Here is a 19397-nt window from a genome sequence, read left to right on the forward strand (position 1 = left end):
ATAGTTGATGATGGTAAACATTTAACTTCATTAGATGAAATATTCTAAAATCATTAAGTCTGCTATAAGCTATTCTGTGTGTGTGGTGTGTGCCCGCCCGTCCGTCCGTTCGCATCTCTGGTCTTTGGAAAGACCAGATGAGGTCAGAGGACTTTGATAGTATTTACTGAGGATGGCCAGATAATGTTGATATTTAACCTCTTCCACCCGATGGGACCGGTACCGGTCCCAAAATGACATTGTGTCATAAATCAATGTCTCCAGACTGTTTGACAAAAGTATCGTTTTTATTTTCAAACGTATTCAAGTATAAACATCATAACAGCATTTATAATGTATATTATCATCAATACGTTAGTTTAACAATAGGTTAAAGTGTTATTAGATAGATTTTACTTTTAGTTTTTCTATTGAGTTGGTCGCGAAAGTCCACCATCTTGGAAATCTGAAGTCGGGAATTGTAGGTTTTTTTGCTGCCATTTTGTAGAGGACAGCCACAGCTGTCAATGAGGCGTGAATACCAAACCAAGCCACATTTCTCGGAGACGCTCTCTGATTGGCCGACGCCTGTTTCTACACTGTTTAAGCTTAGGCACTCTTCGAAGTTGGTTAAGGTTAGAGTTTGTCTTAGAGCGTGACGGCAAGTTCTTTTGCCGGTTAAGCTTAGGCACTCTTTCGAAGTTGGTTAAGGTTAGAGTTTGTCTTAGAGCATGGCGATAGAAAGTTTGCAGGCTGTTTGACGTGGAAATGGGCAAAGACACAGCTCGTCACGGATTGGCCAAACACGTCAGTGGCCTATCGGAGAGCGTCAGTCAGTGCCAATCAGAGAGCGTCTCCGAGAAATGCGGCTTGGTTTGGTATACACGCGTCAATGAGCATTGACATTTTTCAGAAACACCCTACCCAGAAGCCTCTAGGTCCCGGCAAGCAAATGGCTTGTTATGAATATTTTTTTATTATCTTATTGCTATATATTGAAGCGCAGTTAGTTTCTCTTCCCTATTTTTAGCATGTAGCAACAATTAGATTTGAAAATAGTTTCAAAATGGCGCCACCCTGATAAAAATAAAAAAGCTACTGTACATTACAGTAGATTTCATTATCTGTTCTTATGCACGCCTGGTGATACTAAATCCAAATTGAACCCAAGTTTGAAAAAGCATTTGAAAGATAATATATGTATATATATAAATGTGCGAATTGGCTATAATAAGGTAATTTATAAGTCTGCTATTCTATATTCTATAATAATATTTCAAATTCCATTGGTCCAGATGGGAGAATTCAGTACTGTATCTACCGAACCTTCTGTTTAACACATTCTGTGCCACACAGTTTGCCCATCATATACCACTCTCTGCCAGTGCTGTAAGCCTATGGAGTCGCTCACCTTCTTTGCAGGGCTATAACTTTTTAAATATTATAGCTATATCGACATTACTATGGCCCATTCAACATCGGGTATCTATCGTTCCGGATGTGGGAACGTTATATTTTTCCATTCATACATTGTCGTGTTAGTACCGTCGTGAATATAAGTAGGTTTTTGGAGTGTATAGCAGTAATTCCTAGAACGCGAGTTATAGGCCCCGACGCATATTACACATAATCGATTGGCGTTTCGTTCCTATACACGCTATATTAAAAAATTCAAATGCAGGCGGCTGAGTGGCGCAGTGGGCAAGGCGCTCGCCACTAACGCAGGAGATGCTGGTATCGAACCCAGCTCTCGGCGTTGCTACTGGCTTGGCAGTGTTATGAGGGTGGGAAAGCCGGTGGGTGGGGATTGGACGTTGTGGACAGCGACTCCTACAGGTCGGTTGGGTGACGCCGGTACGGCAGAAACAGGAAGTATCGGGGGCAGTGTGAGCCTCCCACGCGTTACTCCTCGCCACTGAGAGTTCGAGCTGTTGCGGTGAAAAGATGCGACAGGCCGGAGGGGACATGTGATGCAAGGCTTCTATCTTCACTACAGCCGACCAGTGGGAGGCATAGTCTAGCAACGTTCAAGACAGGGGAGGGAAGAATTGGAAATACGAAATTGGGATGAGAGAAAAAAAGAAAATAAGGAGAAAAAGTGGATAAAAAAAAAATGTAGAAATTTTTTGAAAATAGGGCTCCAGGCTTAAGAGGTTAAAGTAAATTTAAGTAAGCTCAATATATCAAAATGTGGCACTTTACAGTGAACATGAGGTCTATTTGTATTAAAAACAATAGATTGTTTTTCATTTAAATGTCTGGAAGAGCTCAGAAATTATGTCAAATGATACTTTCATTGCCTTTTTGAGTTGATCTAAGGCTGCAGTTACACTGCCTGATGTTTTCGTTTCGTTTTCAAGATGAGTTTCGCTTTCCCGGTCGCAACGTAGTGGCAGCCGAGTTAGACATTCGTTTTGCCTCCTGAGCACAGTGATGTAGTACAATGCCAAAGCAGTAGGTGGCAGTAAGTGGCGAACATGAAGGCAATTTTCAACCAATCAGAACTTTAATGTGCCAATACACTTCCTGCAAAAAAATATCAACAAGCCGCCATCTTTAAATGCCTCCGTGTGCTATTTAGCCACTGTAGCACTTATTTTTTAGCAATTAAAGTGCAATAAACAAAACGGATACATTCACTGTGTGTTCTGCCTCTCATTTGTTGATGAAACAAAACTAACATCAACACAATTGACCACCAAGAGCGGAGTTTAGTCTCATCTGCGCCGATTTTGTTAGCTTACATGCTAACGTGAATGGAATATGCCAGTATAACAGTATAGCATTGTGGCTAGCAGCTAACGTTAGCTCACGTTAGTTAGCCAGCCAGCACAAACTGATGATATCAGGAGCTATCAGTAGCTAGATAACATTAGAGAATGCCTCGTGTATTAAACAAAGGTGAATAGATGACTGGGCCATTTTGTTTAATGCTTGTTAAGATTGAAAGAGGAGCTCTGAACTAACAGGGTCTGATAGCTAACGTTAGCTCACGTTAGCCAGCTGCTCATGCAATCGTTAATGCTAGCAGAATGAATGGATGTAAACGTTATTTAACATATTGCAGAATGGGTACAATACAATACGGCTCAATACAAACAATTGTTAAGGGAATGCAGACTGTTAGTGTTGTAGCTTGGACTGGGGTCCTTATAACAATAACTTGACAACACATGGTAGCTGCAGCTATTTGGGACAGCTCTGTTGTCACCGGACGTTGGTGAGGGCACGCAGATGTCGGTATCTACTGCGCATGGGCGTTGAGCAACAACGGCTCCGCACAGATTACACGACACGTTGTCGGCGAGTTTTGGCGAGTATCCAAAACGAAAACACCTTTTCAGCGTTCCCGCTATGGCAGGGGTGGCCAACCCGCGGCTCGCGAGCCGCATGCGGCTCTTTGCCCGTCAATGTGCGGCTCTTCCATCCAAAAACATTTTTTTTTTACCTTTTTTTTACCTTTTTTTTTTGTCACTCAGTCACTCAGTCACGTCCTTATGAGTGACATAAAAAAAAGAAAAAAAAATCTTTTTCTTTTTACTCCTTTTTTTTATGTCACTCATTCCATAAGGACGTAGAATAAACGGTTTAAATGGTCCATTTGCATGTTCTTGGTATCTGAATCTATGGACATATATGGATCAGTGTCAGAAATAGTGTGTCTGTTACTAGGCTTGAGTAAATTGTAATGAACCAAAGGAGAATATCAATTATATAAAAATTAAAAAAACGTTGACTGTGAATAACACCATGCTAAAATTTACCAGACCTGAAAAATCTAAGCAAATTAATAAAGGGAAGATGATTAAACAGAGGGTTTTGTAGATACAGTACTGAATTCTGCCATCTTTTTTATAATGTAAATTTCTCCACCATTTTTCATCATATTGCAACACCGTTTTTTGCAAGACGTTCACAGAAAGGTAGAGAAACTAACTGTTCTGTTTTATGGCAATAACGTTCAGGTTTGTGGGAGATAATCCCAAAAAATAAGAGAAATAAAAAAGTAAATCCAGAAGTCGGATGATTGATTGTGAGCTGGGTAGGGTAGTTTTTCTAAATTTGAAAGCCCAGAGTTTCTTCCTTCAAAAGACTGCACTCACTTTTAGCTGTGCCACTTCCTCCTGTCAATATGCGCCGGTTTCCGACTCAATGCCCTGAGATTTCTATAATCTTATATTTCACTAATAACAGTTAAAATAATTGGTAAACAAACGTAATGCTGAAATGATACACTTTTACTGTATATCTCGGGCTTAAGAGGTTAACCCTGTGAGGCCCAAATTAAAAAGACATTAAGCAACTTCAGAGGCCAGAGGGTGGACATATAAATACATTTACTATCGAATAGCATTGTGAGGCTGAACAACAAGACCAATTGACTATACATGTGCTTAACATTTTTTAAATAAACATTCTTTTTTTAAATGGCTAAAAGTGATTTTGTAATTTTGCAACCGTGGGTCTCACAGGGTACTTTTAACCCTGTGAGGCCCAAATAAAAAAGACATCAGCAACTTCAGAGGCCAGAGGGTGAGACCTATAAACACACGAAGGGTGCCGTGACTGAAAAAAAAGGTTGAGAAACGCTGGTATATGGTGTGGCTCTTTGTGGTACCACAGTAATTTGTGTGGCTCTTAGTCTCTGACTGGTTGGCCACCCCTGCGCTAGGGCAACGCGTTTCACTTCCAAAACGGCATTTCTATTTAACGGGGACAGCAAACGTATTCATTCAGCAACAAAACAAAAACAAAAACAGTCTGTGTAACCATGGCCTAAATGTTACTGATTGTGTTAACCTCTTAACACTTTCTGCGCCAACGAGTTTACCCCCTTATTGGCCGCCAGCGGTTGAGCGCCAACAACGAGTAAACTCGTTATTTCGTCAGTTTCTTTTTTTCCCAGATTTTTTATATTCTATTCAATGTCACGGACCTGTATGCTGCCGTTAAAAGACATACTGGGACCCCGAGGGTGCAGTACCGGCCAGATCCGGCTAGGTGGCAGTATCGAGAGTGCAGTAAACCCTGTTCCAGACCGTGTGTTACGTTTAAACCGCTAAATTTAGACGGAGCAGAGTAAATCGCTTCATCCGACCACTTCGAAACGCATCTGGCACACTCTGTCCATAAATTGTGCCGAATTATGTCCGGGACCAGATAGACACCAATACTGGAAATCGCAATCAGACAATTGGAATATTCTTTTTGGAATACCCCCGACCAAAGGTAAGGACTATCTGACATCAACTTTAGCTTGATCCAACAATGTTTTCATATCCATCCAGCTGATCAGCGTCTGTAGTGTTCAACACGAATGCCTTTACTGGCCATCAAAGCATAAAAAAACTACCCCCCCCCCCCCCCCTTTTCATGCAGTCATGATGAAACTATTATATACATTTGATTTGGAAATAGTAGCGTGTCCAGGCAAGAAACACCAACGCTTATAGTAGAATACACGTAGCGCCCTATAACTCAGCGTTTCATGAATTATCCCGGATCACTCCTAAACTATACTTATATTCACCACGGGATAACTCGCGAACGTATGCATGAAAAAATTATCTCTTTTTTGCATGTTCGACGGAAGAAACTCACTGTCAAATGACTATAGTATTGTCTCCATAGCTATAATATAGAATATAGATATAGCTCTACAAACAAGGTGACACACTCCTATCTTTAAAGCGTGGCATAGCTAGAACGGGACCCGGCTAATCCCTCGCACTGAATGAGTTAACAGGCAGGTAGACAAGTGGCCATTTGTTTTACTTGAACTTGAGTACTGCATACTTTTTTTGCAAAGCTTAGCTTTATACTTTATACTTATAGCACATGCATGAGCCTGGTCTCTACTAATGTAAAAAAGGATAATCACTTTTAGTGCTAATGAAATAGAGTAACAGAGGTCTGAACTTGAGTTGAACTTGTGTACTCACATTTTTCTGTAGTGGTTGCAAGATTCCAATATTCCAGCATAGAGGTATGAGCTGGAAAACACTGCAGTTCCATAGCCTGAAGTCTTATGTAGTACAGGTCCAAATTTGATAAAAAAAATATCCATTCAGAAATGGGTCTTTGAGAGATGTTTTAGTAAACCGACAGCAAAGAAATAAGAGAAAATCCATTTGTGCCATCCACCGCCGTGCGTTCTGAGTCACTTCTAGTTTTCGATAGTTAACTTTCACCTATTTCCTATATTTGCACCCCCACCCCCCACGTGGGGTATCGTTGGAAGTGTACACTCGTTGGCTACAGCGCTGACCAATCATTTTCGCCATCAGCTGTGATTGGTCAATTCTGGAGCGTATAGAGTCCGGTGTTTCAAGTTCAAGTTTCTTTATTAGTTGTCATACAAAAATACAGAATACTTTTATATAAAATGCTTCTTTCTGTTTTGCTCCAGAGATGTGGTGTGGTCATCATGGCGCGCAGCGCGTAAAAAGACCCCCGCCTGACATATCGCCATGTAACTCGAGAACCGCGCCAGTGCGCACCGGGGACATATACGTCCCGATGCCCGCTATGAGGTTAAATGGGCTAGCATTGTCAGAACTCGGGATGTGAGAACTCGAGACTCATATCCACGTGCACTCACTGGACTATCTTGTTTTTTGTACTTTTTATATTGTATTTATATTTTATATTGCATCTATAGTATATATAGATAATGGACTATAGGTCTGTGAAGCTCTGTACCCCCCCCCCCCCCATGATGCTTTGACACCTGAATTTCCCCAAGGGGATTAATAAAGGATCATCTTATCTCATTTTATATCATCTCATATCGATCGCAGGCACCTGAATCGAATCGTATATCGCGGCAGACTTTGTGATATCGGCAAATATCGTATCGTTGTCCAAAGAATCAATATTGTATCGTGATGAAACTGGTGATTCCCACCCCTACTGCTAATGTGTGGTTTGTGTCTTTATTCTGGGGCAGGGGAAGACCCAGGCTCAACTGCTGATGTGTGATTTGTGTCTTTATTCTGGGGCAGGGGAAGACCCAGGCTCAGCTGCTGATGTGTGATTTGTGTCTTTATTCTGGGGCAGGGGAAGACCCAGGCTCAGCTGCTGATAGTGGAGAGAGGCTTTGATCCTGTTAGTCCCATTCTACATGAGCTGACCTACCAGGCCATGGCCTACGACCTCGTCCCTATCCTCAATGACACCTACAAGTAAGAACCTATTAATATCTCCTACTGGTAATACTAAATGTCAAGGCTCGGAGCTCAAAATATCAGTCATATTCCATTTAGATGAATGTATGTATGTATTCCGCTCTGATCCATTTGAAGTATGGGGGTGACGTAGAGAAGATCGCACCACCTTGGCCATCACCACGAGACGTAGAGACATCCACTCAGAGACAGAGAGACGGGGACAGGGAGAGTTCCCGTGTTTGTAGTGGGCGGACATAGGAGCAATAAATACATGTAATAAGCATATATGAATAGAATAGAAGTACTTAGCCCAGCAATGAAGTAGAGCAGGCATGGTTTAGACCAGTGGTTCTCAAACTATGGGTCGTGACCCAAATTGGGGTGGCGGGTAGGTGACGGCGCATTGGCAAGTAAAAAATTAATAATACCTTTTTTTTTTATATATATGTTCTGGCAACACATTTTGGCTAAATATGCCTCGTTTTATAAATTTGTATTGATAACATAGTGCTGTAATACAATGTTCTAATAAATATGCATGATCAAGTTCAACAACGTGTGCTTTTATTTTTGATATTCCTTAATTCCACGTTGAAATTACGCAATACATTACGTGTGGGATCCCCAAAAATAAAATGGGGTTGCGGTATGAAAAAGTTTGAGAACCCCTGGTTTAGACGTTGTAGGTAAGTAAGAACCTATTAATATCTCCTACTAGTAATACTCTCTAACCTACGACCTTGTCCCTATCCACAATAACACTTACAAGTAAGAACCTATTAATATCTCCTACTAGTAATACTCTAACCTAGGACCTTGTCCCTATCCACAATAACACAGACAAGTAAGAACCATTTTAACGCGCACATCTACTATTAATATCTCCTAGTAGGGTACTTTTGCCTAGAGGTCACTGTTTGAGGTCATTACACGTGTGTGTGTGTGTGTGTGTGTGTGTGTTTTTGCAGGTATAAATCTAAGGATGGCTCAGAGAAGGAGGCCTTGCTGAATGATGATGACATGCTTTGGGTGAAACTGCGCCACATGCACATCGCTGAGGTCACAGAGTGAGTAGAAGGCCTTGGTCAGACTATGTAACCATGGCAACCTTATCAACAAGGCAGGCATTAACTGAGAAGTGCTAACAACATTTCACCATCATTCCTGATCTGTCTCCATTATTCCTGATCTGTCTCCATCATTCCTGATCTGTCTCCATTATTCCTGATCTGTGCATCATTCCTGATCTGTCTCCATTATTCCTTATCTGTCTCCATCATTCCTTATCTGTCTCCATCATTCCTGATCTGTCTCCATCATTCCTGATCTGTCTGCATCATTCCTGATCTGTCTGCATCATTCCTGGTCTGTCTCCATCATTCCTGATCTGTCTCCATCATTCCTGATCTGTCTCCATTATTCCTGGTCTGTCTCCATCATTCCTGATCTGTCTGCATCATTCCTGATCTGTCTGCATCATTCCTGGTCTGTCTCCATCATTCCTGATCTGTCTCCATCATTCCTGATCTGTCTCCATTATTCCTGATGGTTCTGTGTTTTCTTCCAGGACGATACCCAAGCTGGTGAAGGAGATCTCTACTAATAAGAAGCAGCCAGATGGGAAGGTTTGTTACCAATAAGCTATGACAAATACAGGAGCAGCTGGGGGGGGGGGGGCTCACAGGCAGATCACATGGTTACAAACCATGGAACGGACAAGATTGATTTGGATGAGAACTAGAACCAGAGAACAGCACTATGAGTAAGATGAGAACTAGAACCATAGAGAACAGCACTATGAGTAAGATGAGAACTAGTATTCTGTACTTCTGTATGACAACTATTAAAGAACTTGAGAACCATAGAGAACAGCACTATGAGTTGGATGAGAACTAGAACCATTGAGAACAGCACTATGAGTTAGATGAGAACCATAGAGAACAGCACTATGAGTTAGATGAGAACCATAGAGAACAGCACTATGAGTTAGATGAGAACTAGAACCATAGAGAACACAGGGCTCTACGCTAACCTTTTTCCCAAGGAGCACATGTGCTCCTAAATGAAAAAATTTAGGAGCACACAAAGAAATTTAGGAGCACACAAAAATATTTAGGAGCACAGTGAAAATATTTCAAGTATATTCAAGTATTTCAAAAATAAATGTATATTTGTACTGTGCGTGCATGTGCAAACGGGAACGGGACGCGTGTAGCTTTATGCCAAGCAAGCAGTGCAAAAATTTACCGTAGTGGCGTGCAGTAATGCGCCTTTCATTTTCCGCCGCCCAGCGCCCAGGTCGCGCGGAAATAGGCTGTCTATTGCCATTCTCTTTGACAAACTCTAACCTTAACCAGCTCCTTAACAACGCCTAAACTTAACCGTTCTAACCTTAACCAACTCCGAAACAATGCCTAACCTTAACCTTAACCTTAACCATGCCTAACCTTAACCATAGAAATTATATTGCCATTCTCTTTGACAAACTCTAACCTTAACCAGCTCCTTAACAGCGCCTAAACTTAACCGTTCTAACCTTAACCAACTCCGAAACAATGCCTAACCTTAACCTTAACCTTAACCATGCCTAACCTTAACCATAGAAATTATATTGCCATTCTCTTTGACAAACTCTAACCTTAACCAGCTCCTTAACAGCGCCTAAACTTAACCGTTCTAACCTTAACCAACTCCGAAACAATGCCTAACCTTAACCTTAACCTTAACCATGCCTAACCTTAACCGGCGAAAGAATACACGTTAAAAAAAATCACGTTAAAAAATATTTTCGATGGGATTCGAACTCGCCAGCAAACGAGCCATAGGATCCACAGCCATGTGGCCTTGCCAATTGAGCTATTGCTAGATACTGAATAAGGGGCGGTGACTTATATATATTGAGCTCCGCTCGTGTCGAACCAAGGCGGGATCTCATGCGCATGCGCGGGCACCTCGCGCGAGCACGCCGGCGCACGCACGCACCTGAGCGAGCACGCCGCCGCCGGTGCACGCACGGTAGCATTTGTCTGAAAAGAAGGGCGCTTTACCGCACTAGCGTGCGGTGACGAATGCGGAAGCATTTTTGCACTGCTTGCTTGGCATTAAGGAAAACGCGAACGGGACACACATCTGTGCAATAGCACATACCACCAAAGTCACTGGCCCACTGTGTGTGTGTATCTGTGTGTGCAAACGGGAATGGGACACAGACATTTGAACTATTAAGTGATTAATGCCTACTGTGGCTAAGTTGTAGCCAACAACTAGGCCTAATAAAAAAGGCAGGGACATTAAACAAAAAGGAGACACTGGCATTACCACCAGGGCCATCAGTAGAGGGGACTGTAAGGTGCCTTTTCGGTATACTACATTTGCTAAAACTGTGTTCTCTGTTAAAGGTGATAACTACTGGAATAGCCTACCAGTTGTGATTAGAGAGTGCCCCACATACTCTATGTTCAAGACCCATCTTAAACTGCATCTTAAGGCAAACCAGAACTGTGATCATTTTTAATCTGATTTAGTTTATGTATTGTTTTTATTGTTGTTTTTATCATTGATTGTCACAATGCTTTTACCCTAAGCAGGCTATTTATTTATTGAAAGAGTTTTGCTGTCTCCTGGTGTAAATTAGCTCTTGCTACAACCCTGCATGTTTACATTTTGTATTTTGTACTTGATGTTCATTAAGTTTCAAGTTCAAGTTTCTTTAATAGTTGTCATACAGAAGTACAGAATACTTTTATACAAAATGCTTCTTACTGTTGCGCTCCAGAGACTGTGCAAGACAAGATAAGTATGAAATAAAATAACATAGTAAAATTAGAAGTAAAAAAAATGAGGTCACAGTGTTCAGTTTAGACATATGTACAATGTTCGATGCAGAATAGACGTAGTTACCATACAATATACAATACTGTGCAGTGTACTAATATACAATACTATATAGTGCAAGGCAGAAATGGAGAAATGGGACGAGGTGCAATTTAGGTACAATTCACAGTAGGTGTACGAGTTGTAGTGCAAATCCTTTATCAATAAATATAAAGTGTAAGTGTGTTTATGTGATCTAAAGTGTGGAGAGTGGGTGCTGCAGTGTGTTGTTTGTTTGAGTGAGTGAGTGTGTGCGTGTGGGTGTGTGTGCTGTGTGCATTTGATGGTTGTTGCATAGTGATTATTGTTCGTTTAGCAGCCTGATGGCCTGGGGATAGAAGCTTCTTCTGAGTCTTTCTGTGCTCGCCTTAAGACTCCGGTATCGCTTGCCTGACCGCAGCAGTTCAAAGAGGCAGTTGTTCGGGTGGCTCGAGTCCTTAATAATTCTCTTAGCCTTCCCCTTGCACCGCTTGTTGTAAATGTTCTGGAGGGTGGGAAGCCCCCCTCCAATTGTGCGTTCGGCTGAACGTGTCACTCTTTGTAGTCTGCTACGGTCTTGTGCAGTGCTATTCCCAAACCAGGAGGTGATGTTGCCGGTCAGGATGCTCTCTATTGTACATGAGTAGAAGTTCCTAAGGATCTTCTGACTGACTTGGAACTTCCTTAGGCGCCTGAGGAAGTAGAGGCGTTGTCGTGCCTTCTTCACAACACTGTCAATGTGTGTGGTCCATGTCAAGTCCTCGGATATGTGGGCTCCGAGGTACTTGAAACTGTTCACTCTCTCAACCGGTGCCCCGTCGATGCTGAGGGGGCTGTAGTCCTTGACCCCCGACCTCCTGAAGTCCACAATCATCTCTTTTGTTTTGCTGACGTTCAGGGAGAGGCAGTTCTCCTGACACCACTGTGACAGGTTCTCTACCTCTTCCAGGTAGGCCCTTTCGTCGTTGGCAGAGATCAGGCCCACCACTACTGTCATCAGCAAATTTGATGATGGTGTTGTTGTTCCGCTGTGCTACGCAGTCATGTGTGTACAGGGAGTAGAGGAGGGGGCTCAGAACACAGCCCTGGGGGGCCCCTATGTTGAGCGTGATGGATGAGGAGGTGCAGTTGCCGGCTCTTACCACCTGGGGTCTGCCCGTCAGGAAGTCCAAGACCCACTGGCAGAGGTCATAGTTCAAGCCCAGGTCCCTGAGCTTGGCTATGAGTTTGGAGGGGACTATGGTATTGAATGCTGAGCTGTAGTCGATGAACAGCATTCTCACATAGTTCCCCTGCCTCTTGTCCAGGTGTGATGCTGCTGTGTGCAGCACATGGGCTATGGCGTCCTCCGTGGACCTGTTGGGGCGATATGCAAATTGCAGAGGGTCCAGGTTGATGGAGAGGGAGGAACAGATGTAGCCCTTCACTAGCTTCTCAAAGCACTTCATGGCTATGGAGGTGAGGGCTACAGGGCGGTAGTCGTTGAGGCAAGTGTGCTGTCCCTATCAAATAAACTATCAAATCAAACTACTGCTACAAAAGTAACAGTCACTTAACTTTAGCTTTTGCCCCTTTTATGCATACAATGCCTATGTTTTGGCTAGTGTTGCTCTTCTAGAAAAATTATCCTTTCAGGGTTGCCTATTGAAATACTGTACACCTCCAGTACAGAAACATTGTTTATGAGTTTGCGTGTCAGGTAGACCATTGATTGACGGTCGATTACAGCCAACACAATGACATACGCTACTGCATCAACGTTATGATTAACAAAGCAAGGCATTCGTTTTGTTGCATTAACGTTATATTACTATTGCTATCGATAAATCTAGGTGTTCTAAAATCTATTGCTATTGGTAAGACTAGAATAAGTTACATAAAACTTAATGTTACTGTCTCGGGAAAGTCTCGCATAGCGCAATGGCGGACTTTCAGGAAGTAAACAAGCAAATGAGAGATTCCGATTGGTCATTTCCTTTCTTTCCCTTGAAACCAGTCACGTCACTCTACTGTGATTGGACCGTTGGCTTGAGTGCAATGTGGGACTTGTAGTTTTTTAACAATTTATCAGCGGAGAAAAAAAAAGCACGACTGAGGCTGTAATCTTCTAATAATAAGTAATTGATTTTTCCGGTTCGCACACACATATTTCTAGGGGCATATGCGAGCAATATGGTCGCACTGTAGAGCCCTGACAGGTGCGCAATCGCAACGTGCCAACTCGAGGTGAGTATGGCAATAGCACTGGGACAAACCTAACCCAATACATAACACATTACATTGAAAATATATCTTTTTTAATGCTGGATTTTCTAATGCAGAAGGGGTATTATTTAGAACATTAATTCATATTTTTTTTGTTATTTATTTTGTCCAGTAAGACTTGAAAAGAGATATTATTTTCTATAATCTACTGGCCTAGATCTTTATGCAGTTTTAAAGCACCTTTGCTTTGTTCTGAATGCACTTTGTTGTAGTTATCCTACAATGAAAAGAAAATGCACTTGACTTGAATGCACATTTTGTTGTATGCAAAGAGAAAATGTTTAAATTGTACAATCTTTCAGCAGTCAGTCTGGAATTAATGTATCCATTAAAAAGTGCTGAATAAATGTTTTATGGACCCATAATAGTGATTATTAATATTATTTATTTAAGTTACGTTTTGCCATTATCATGTATTTTGCCATAATCGGGTAGCTGAACAACTTTGGTAAAAAAAAGATACATTATATATATATATTTTAATTATATTAATCATATTCAGCCTTTCAGTTTTCGGCCAACTGTTTCCTATTTTCGGTATTCGGTTTCGGCCGAATTTCCCATTCGGTGCATCCCTAAAAGAACAGTGGTAAGTAAATACATTAGAGACGATGGAAGACATTATTTATGAATATGTGCTAAAAGATTTGGAATCATTGACAGAAAAAGGTTGGAGAGATTGCAGTCAGTTTGGTCCAGATTGCAGAATGAAATGGAGAATTTAATGAATTAGAGGAGACGGCTAAGAAAGCAGTGGAGAAAGGCATCAGTAGATGAGAGAGTGAATTCATGTTTTGCAGGAAGAGCTAAGAAGTCGGTTAGCAGAACTCAGGAGGGCAGAACAACTTAGGAGGAAGAGAAAGGAGAGAGTCAGCACAGCATTTTATAAGATCCATATACGTGTGTTAAAGGTCCCATGCATTATAAATGGCCTTTTCCAGTGTTTAGCATTGTTTCCTAGCAATTGGGGATTATATCAATGTGGTCTGTCGTTAATTATCATATTTACTCATCAGTCTAGTCTCGAGTTCATGAGATCTTCCCTCACTCAACTAAGCTGTTCTGATTTGACTCGCAATGCGACGTAGCAAGTAGCTGATCTGCAGTAACGCCCCCCTCTATGGTTGTAGCGCATAGTGTAACCCGACACTTCCTCAAACAGGTTTTGACAGAGGCAGAGAATGAGCGAGGGAGGGAGAGAGCGAGAGGGACCGGCGGGACCGTGCAGAAGTGTGTGTACAAATGTGTGTGCGCCATCTCTCCCTCATTTACACACAAAATTGACTGCGTGTGTGTCGGGACGCATCTCTCCTCTCTCTCTCCCTCGTCGGAGGAGCATTTACACACAAACTTGACTTGTGTGTGTGTCTGGGACGCGTGTAGCCTTTTTACAACGCATCCGCGTTTCCGGCGCTCTGATTGGCCAGGTCATGTGACATGTGCGCCCAATAGCGTGTTTGCCCATTTCCGTGTCGAACAGCCTGCAAACTACCTGGCGTTCTATCGCCATGCTCTAAGACAAAGTCTAACCTTAACCAACTTCGAAAGAGTGCCTAAGCTTAACCGGCGAAAGAACTTGCCATCACGCTCTAAGACAAACTCTAACCTTAACCAACTTCGAAGAGTGCCTAAGCTTAACCAGTGTAGAAACTTGCCGTCCCACGATTGGCGCTCATGTCACATGACCTGGCCAATCAGAGCGCAAAACGGGAACCCGGAAACGCGGATGCGTTGTAAAAAGGCTTCAAGCGTCGGGGACGCATCTCTCCTTTCTCGCTTGCTCGTTCTCTCTCTCGTATGTATCACGCTGTGTGGGTGACTGTCAAAGCGCTTATGGGCGGAGCCCATCCAATAACAGCCTGAAATTCTGAGGCTGAAAATGTATGCTTTTGAATACTATACTTTAGAAATATAAAACAATGAATTTTTTTTTTTTTTTTTTTTTACTTACAGATGTCTTCCATAGACTCTCAGGAATTGTGTAAAGTTGCCCAAAATAGTGCAAGGAATAGCAATGCATGTCCCCTAGGAATGTTCAGTCAAGGAAAGGGAGGGCAGCTCAAAGCTTCAAAGCAAGAGGCAATAATAATAACTACCGGTATTTGTATGGCACCTTTCATACAAGAATTGCAGCTCAAAGTGCTTCACAGCAGTAAAAAAAAGACGGGCATAAAATTGGCAGATCAATGCATAAAGTGCAGACATATACAACAAGCATAAAATAGATAGCAGCAAAATAGAAGAGCATTAAATCACATTGGGTTTCTTCATTGAGAGTTTATCCTTATCATTAGGGAAGAAGTCTTTAATTGTCACGCAGATTAACACATGCAAGATGGGTGACCCACAGGAACACACACATGCACTGAGTCGCAGATGAAATGTGTCTCTGCACTTTTCCCATCCCGTCGTCCTTCCCCCCCAAGGGCAGCCGTGAGCAGACATGGGCTGCAGCGTGAGCCGCGCCCCGGGACCAATCCAAGTGCTCCTGTCCGTCTTCGTCAGGGACAGCGTTAGCCATCTGTTCTGCTAGGCCACAAGTATCTTGTGTTTTATTATAATTCTAATGGGTTTCAGTCATGGAATATATTTCTAATAAGAAGCAGCCAGATGGGGAGGTTTGTTACCAATAGGCTTCACTCGTGGAATTTGACAACCGAGGCTTTTCACAGAATTCTTAGAATGCCTGTTTGTCCTCTATGTTGGAAGAACAAATGGTTGCTATGTGTTGATATATGATATATGTATGTCTTATTTCTGGATCATGTGGACAAGTCACAGTGGAACAGTAATATAATTGATCAATATTAAAATGTTTTATCAATGTTTACAGGCAGCCATGCTGAAAGGGACAGTTGACTAGTCTGTTGTCTTGTGTTTATGACTGTTGACTAGTCTGTTGTCTTGTGTTTATGACCGTTGACTAGTCTGTTGTCTTGTGTTTATGACCGTTGACTAGTCTGTTGTCTTGTGTTTATGACTGTTGACTAGTCTGTTGTCTTGTGTTTATGACCGTTGACTAGTCTGTTGTCTTGTGTTTATGACCGTTGACTAGTCTGTTGTCTTGTGTTTATGACCGTTGACTAGTCTGTCTAGTAGGTTATGACTAATATGCTTGATCACAGTCTCTGTTTCTCTGTTGCAGATATCCATCAGTGGGCTTTCACAGCTGATGAAGAAGATGCCTTCATTCAGAAAGCAGCTGGATCAGGTAACTAGTAGTGAGGAGACTATACTAGTAGTGAGGAGACTATACTAGTAGTAACTAGGAGTGAGGAGACTAGTAGTGAGGAGACTATACTAGTAGTGAGGAGACTATACTAGTAGTAACTAGGAGTGAGGAGACTAGTAGTGAAGAGACTAATATTAACTAGTAGTGAGGAGACTAGACTAGTAGTGAGGAGACTAGTAGTGAGGAGACTATACTAGTAGTAACTAGGAGTGAGGAGACTAGTAGTGAGGAGACTAATATTAACTAGTAGTGAGGAGACTAGACTAGTAGTGAGGAGACTAGTAGTAACTAGTAGTGAGGAGACTAATATTAACTAGTAGTGAGGAGACTAATATTAACTAGTAGTGAGGAGACTAGTATTAACTAGTAGTGAGGAGACTAGTATTAACTAGTAGTGAGGAGACTAATATTAACTAGTAGTGAGGAGACTAATATTAACTAGTAGTGAGGAGACTAGTATTAACGAGTAGTGAGGAGACTAGTATTAACTAGTAGTGAGGAGACTAGACTAGTAGTAACTAGTAGTGAGGAGAATAGTAGTAACTAGTAGTGAGGAGAATAGTAGTAACTAGTAGTGAGGAGAATAGTAGTAACTAGTAGTGAGGAGAATAGTAGTAGGGTTGTTAGGGTTAGAGGTTTAGATCGTTGGGGTTTCAGGGTTATGGTTAGTTGGGTGATGTTAGATGGTTAGGGTTAGAGGTTTAGAGGGTTGGGGTTAGAGGGTTATGGTTAGTTGGGTGATGTTGGATGGTTAGGTTTAGAGGTTTAGAGGGTTGGGGTTAGAGGGTTATGGTTAGATGGGTGGTGTTGGAGCAGGGCTGTACAGTGCAATATATATGTTGCACATGCTACAAAAACATCAGTCTGTGCGATGAATGAATTTACTGCAGTAGCACCTGTGCGATAGCCTATGTGTGAGGGGGGAAATGTGCCTGTGAAGTGAATCGATTGTCTGAAAACATTTCTTGTTAAGGTTTGGATTTTATGTGCCCTGTATGCAAGAGTCATGTCCTTTGACAGTCACATACCTATTTAAGTGATGAACTGCACTACTTGTGGTTGTTTTGAGAGATTTTAGAGACGTTTTATACTTGTGCTACAAGATTTTGGCCTGTGCTACAAAACTATCAACCTCTGTAGCACCAGTGCTATGTGCAAAAAAAGTTTATGTACAGCCCTGTGTTAGAGGGTTAGAGTTAGGGTTAGAGTTAGGGTTAGGGTTACATGTATGAAATAATAAAGTTCCTCCTCCCCCTCCAGAAAACGGTCCACCTGAACCTAACAGAGGACTGTATGAACCACTTCCAGAAGAATGTGGAGAAGCTGTGTAAAGCTGAACAGGTAGAGTGGTATACATCCTATAGGACCTGGCAATGTGGTAGTTCACCTCTAATCCTATAGGACCTGGCAATGTGGTAGTTCACCTCTAATCCTATAGGACCTGGCAATGTGGTAGTTCACCTCTAATCCTATAGGACCTGGCAATGTGGTAGTTCACCTCTAATCCTATAGGACCTGGCAATGTGGTAGTTCACCTCTAATCCTATAGGACCTGGTAATGTGGTAGTTCACCTAATCCTATAGGACCTGGTAATGTGGTAATTCACCTCTGCAATAGTTAATGTGTAATCCAGCGTGTTGTCCTATAGGATCTGGTAATGCAATAGTTAATCTGTAATCCAATGTGTTGTCCTATAGGATCTGGTAATGCAATAGTTAATCTGTAATCCAGCGTGTTGTCCTATAGGATCTGGTAATGCAATAGTTAATCTGTAATCCAGCGTGTTGTCCTATAGGATCTGGTAATGCAATAGTTAATCTGTAATCCAGCGTGTTGTCCTATAGGATCTGGTAATGCAGTAGTTAATCTGTAATCCAGTGTGTTGTCCTATAGCATAGGTGTCAAACTCACGGCCCGCGGGCCAAATCCGGCCCGCCACGTCATTTGATGTGGCCCCCCAAGAGCTCAGGTAAAAAAAAAACAAAGGTAACAAAGGAAAAAAGCCAAAAGCACTTACTCCTCAGACATTCTTTGACAATTTTACAGCCCAAAATACAAAAAAGATCCAGGCGGAATAGGTAACAAAGGGTTGAAGAAATATTGTCTGAACTGTCAGATGCAAACTGGCTGTGTGACATAACCGAGCATCTCGCTCAATTGAATAAGAAGCTGTAGGGACGCAAACAAGTCCCACCCAAAACTTGACCAATATAGTTGTGAACTGAGACAACCCTTATTTTGTTATTTTTGAGTACAGTTACAGTTGTGTGTTCATGCAGACACATAATAGCAATTTCATTACGAATTGAAAATGGGGGACCCTGATGTAAACAAGTCGAAAGTCTTTCTCTGGTCTGCATCCCCTTAACAATTGTGTGTATTGAGCTGTACTGTACTGTACCCATTCTGCAATCTGTTAATTAAAGTTAATTAAACTATCTTCCATTAGTTGGATGTACTGTATGGCCTCTGCAAGGTTGTGTGCAGCCATTTGTTTTTGTAACATCTGCTACATCTGTCCCACGTGTTCTTTGCAGCTCACAGTTGTTAGTTCTGCCCCTCTTGACTGTGACAAAAAGGTGTTGAACAAACTTAATGTCATAGCTTGTATTTGATGATATTCTTCTTTGTTATTTACTTGAATGGTTTGATCATTGATTGATGGAGTAATATGGGGTACTGATAAACTAAAATTATTTGTTAAAATAACATAAGCTAACATATATTTTTACATTTATGCAAATGAATATGCAATATGTATAACTTGAATAAGTAATAAATACAGAAACACCATGTTTAACAATATGTAAATGTGTAGCTACATTTATTTTACATTACATTAACATTTATACGGTCTTTGGCCCTTTGAGGGCAACCATAATGCTGATGTGGCCCTCTG

At 41.8% G+C, this 19397-nt stretch overlaps 1 protein-coding gene across 1 annotated transcript in view; it reads left to right on the plus strand.

Annotated features, from left to right (window-relative positions):
• stxbp3 (syntaxin binding protein 3) overlaps nt 1-19397 on the plus strand; it is a 101668-nt gene that overhangs the window by 49779 nt on the left and 32492 nt on the right. The window contains exons 9-13 of the mRNA XM_084310932.1: nt 7039-7163; nt 8117-8215; nt 8716-8773; nt 16411-16476; nt 17758-17838. Of these exons, the coding sequence (XP_084167058.1) occupies nt 7039-7163; nt 8117-8215; nt 8716-8773; nt 16411-16476; nt 17758-17838 (429 nt within the window). The remainder of the gene's footprint in view (nt 1-7038; nt 7164-8116; nt 8216-8715; nt 8774-16410; nt 16477-17757; nt 17839-19397) is intronic.

The sequence above is a fragment of the Notolepis coatsorum genome, assembly GCF_963971535.1.
Source record: "Notolepis coatsorum genome assembly, chromosome: 3".
Classification (NCBI taxonomy): domain Eukaryota; kingdom Metazoa; phylum Chordata; class Actinopteri; order Aulopiformes; family Paralepididae; genus Notolepis; species Notolepis coatsorum.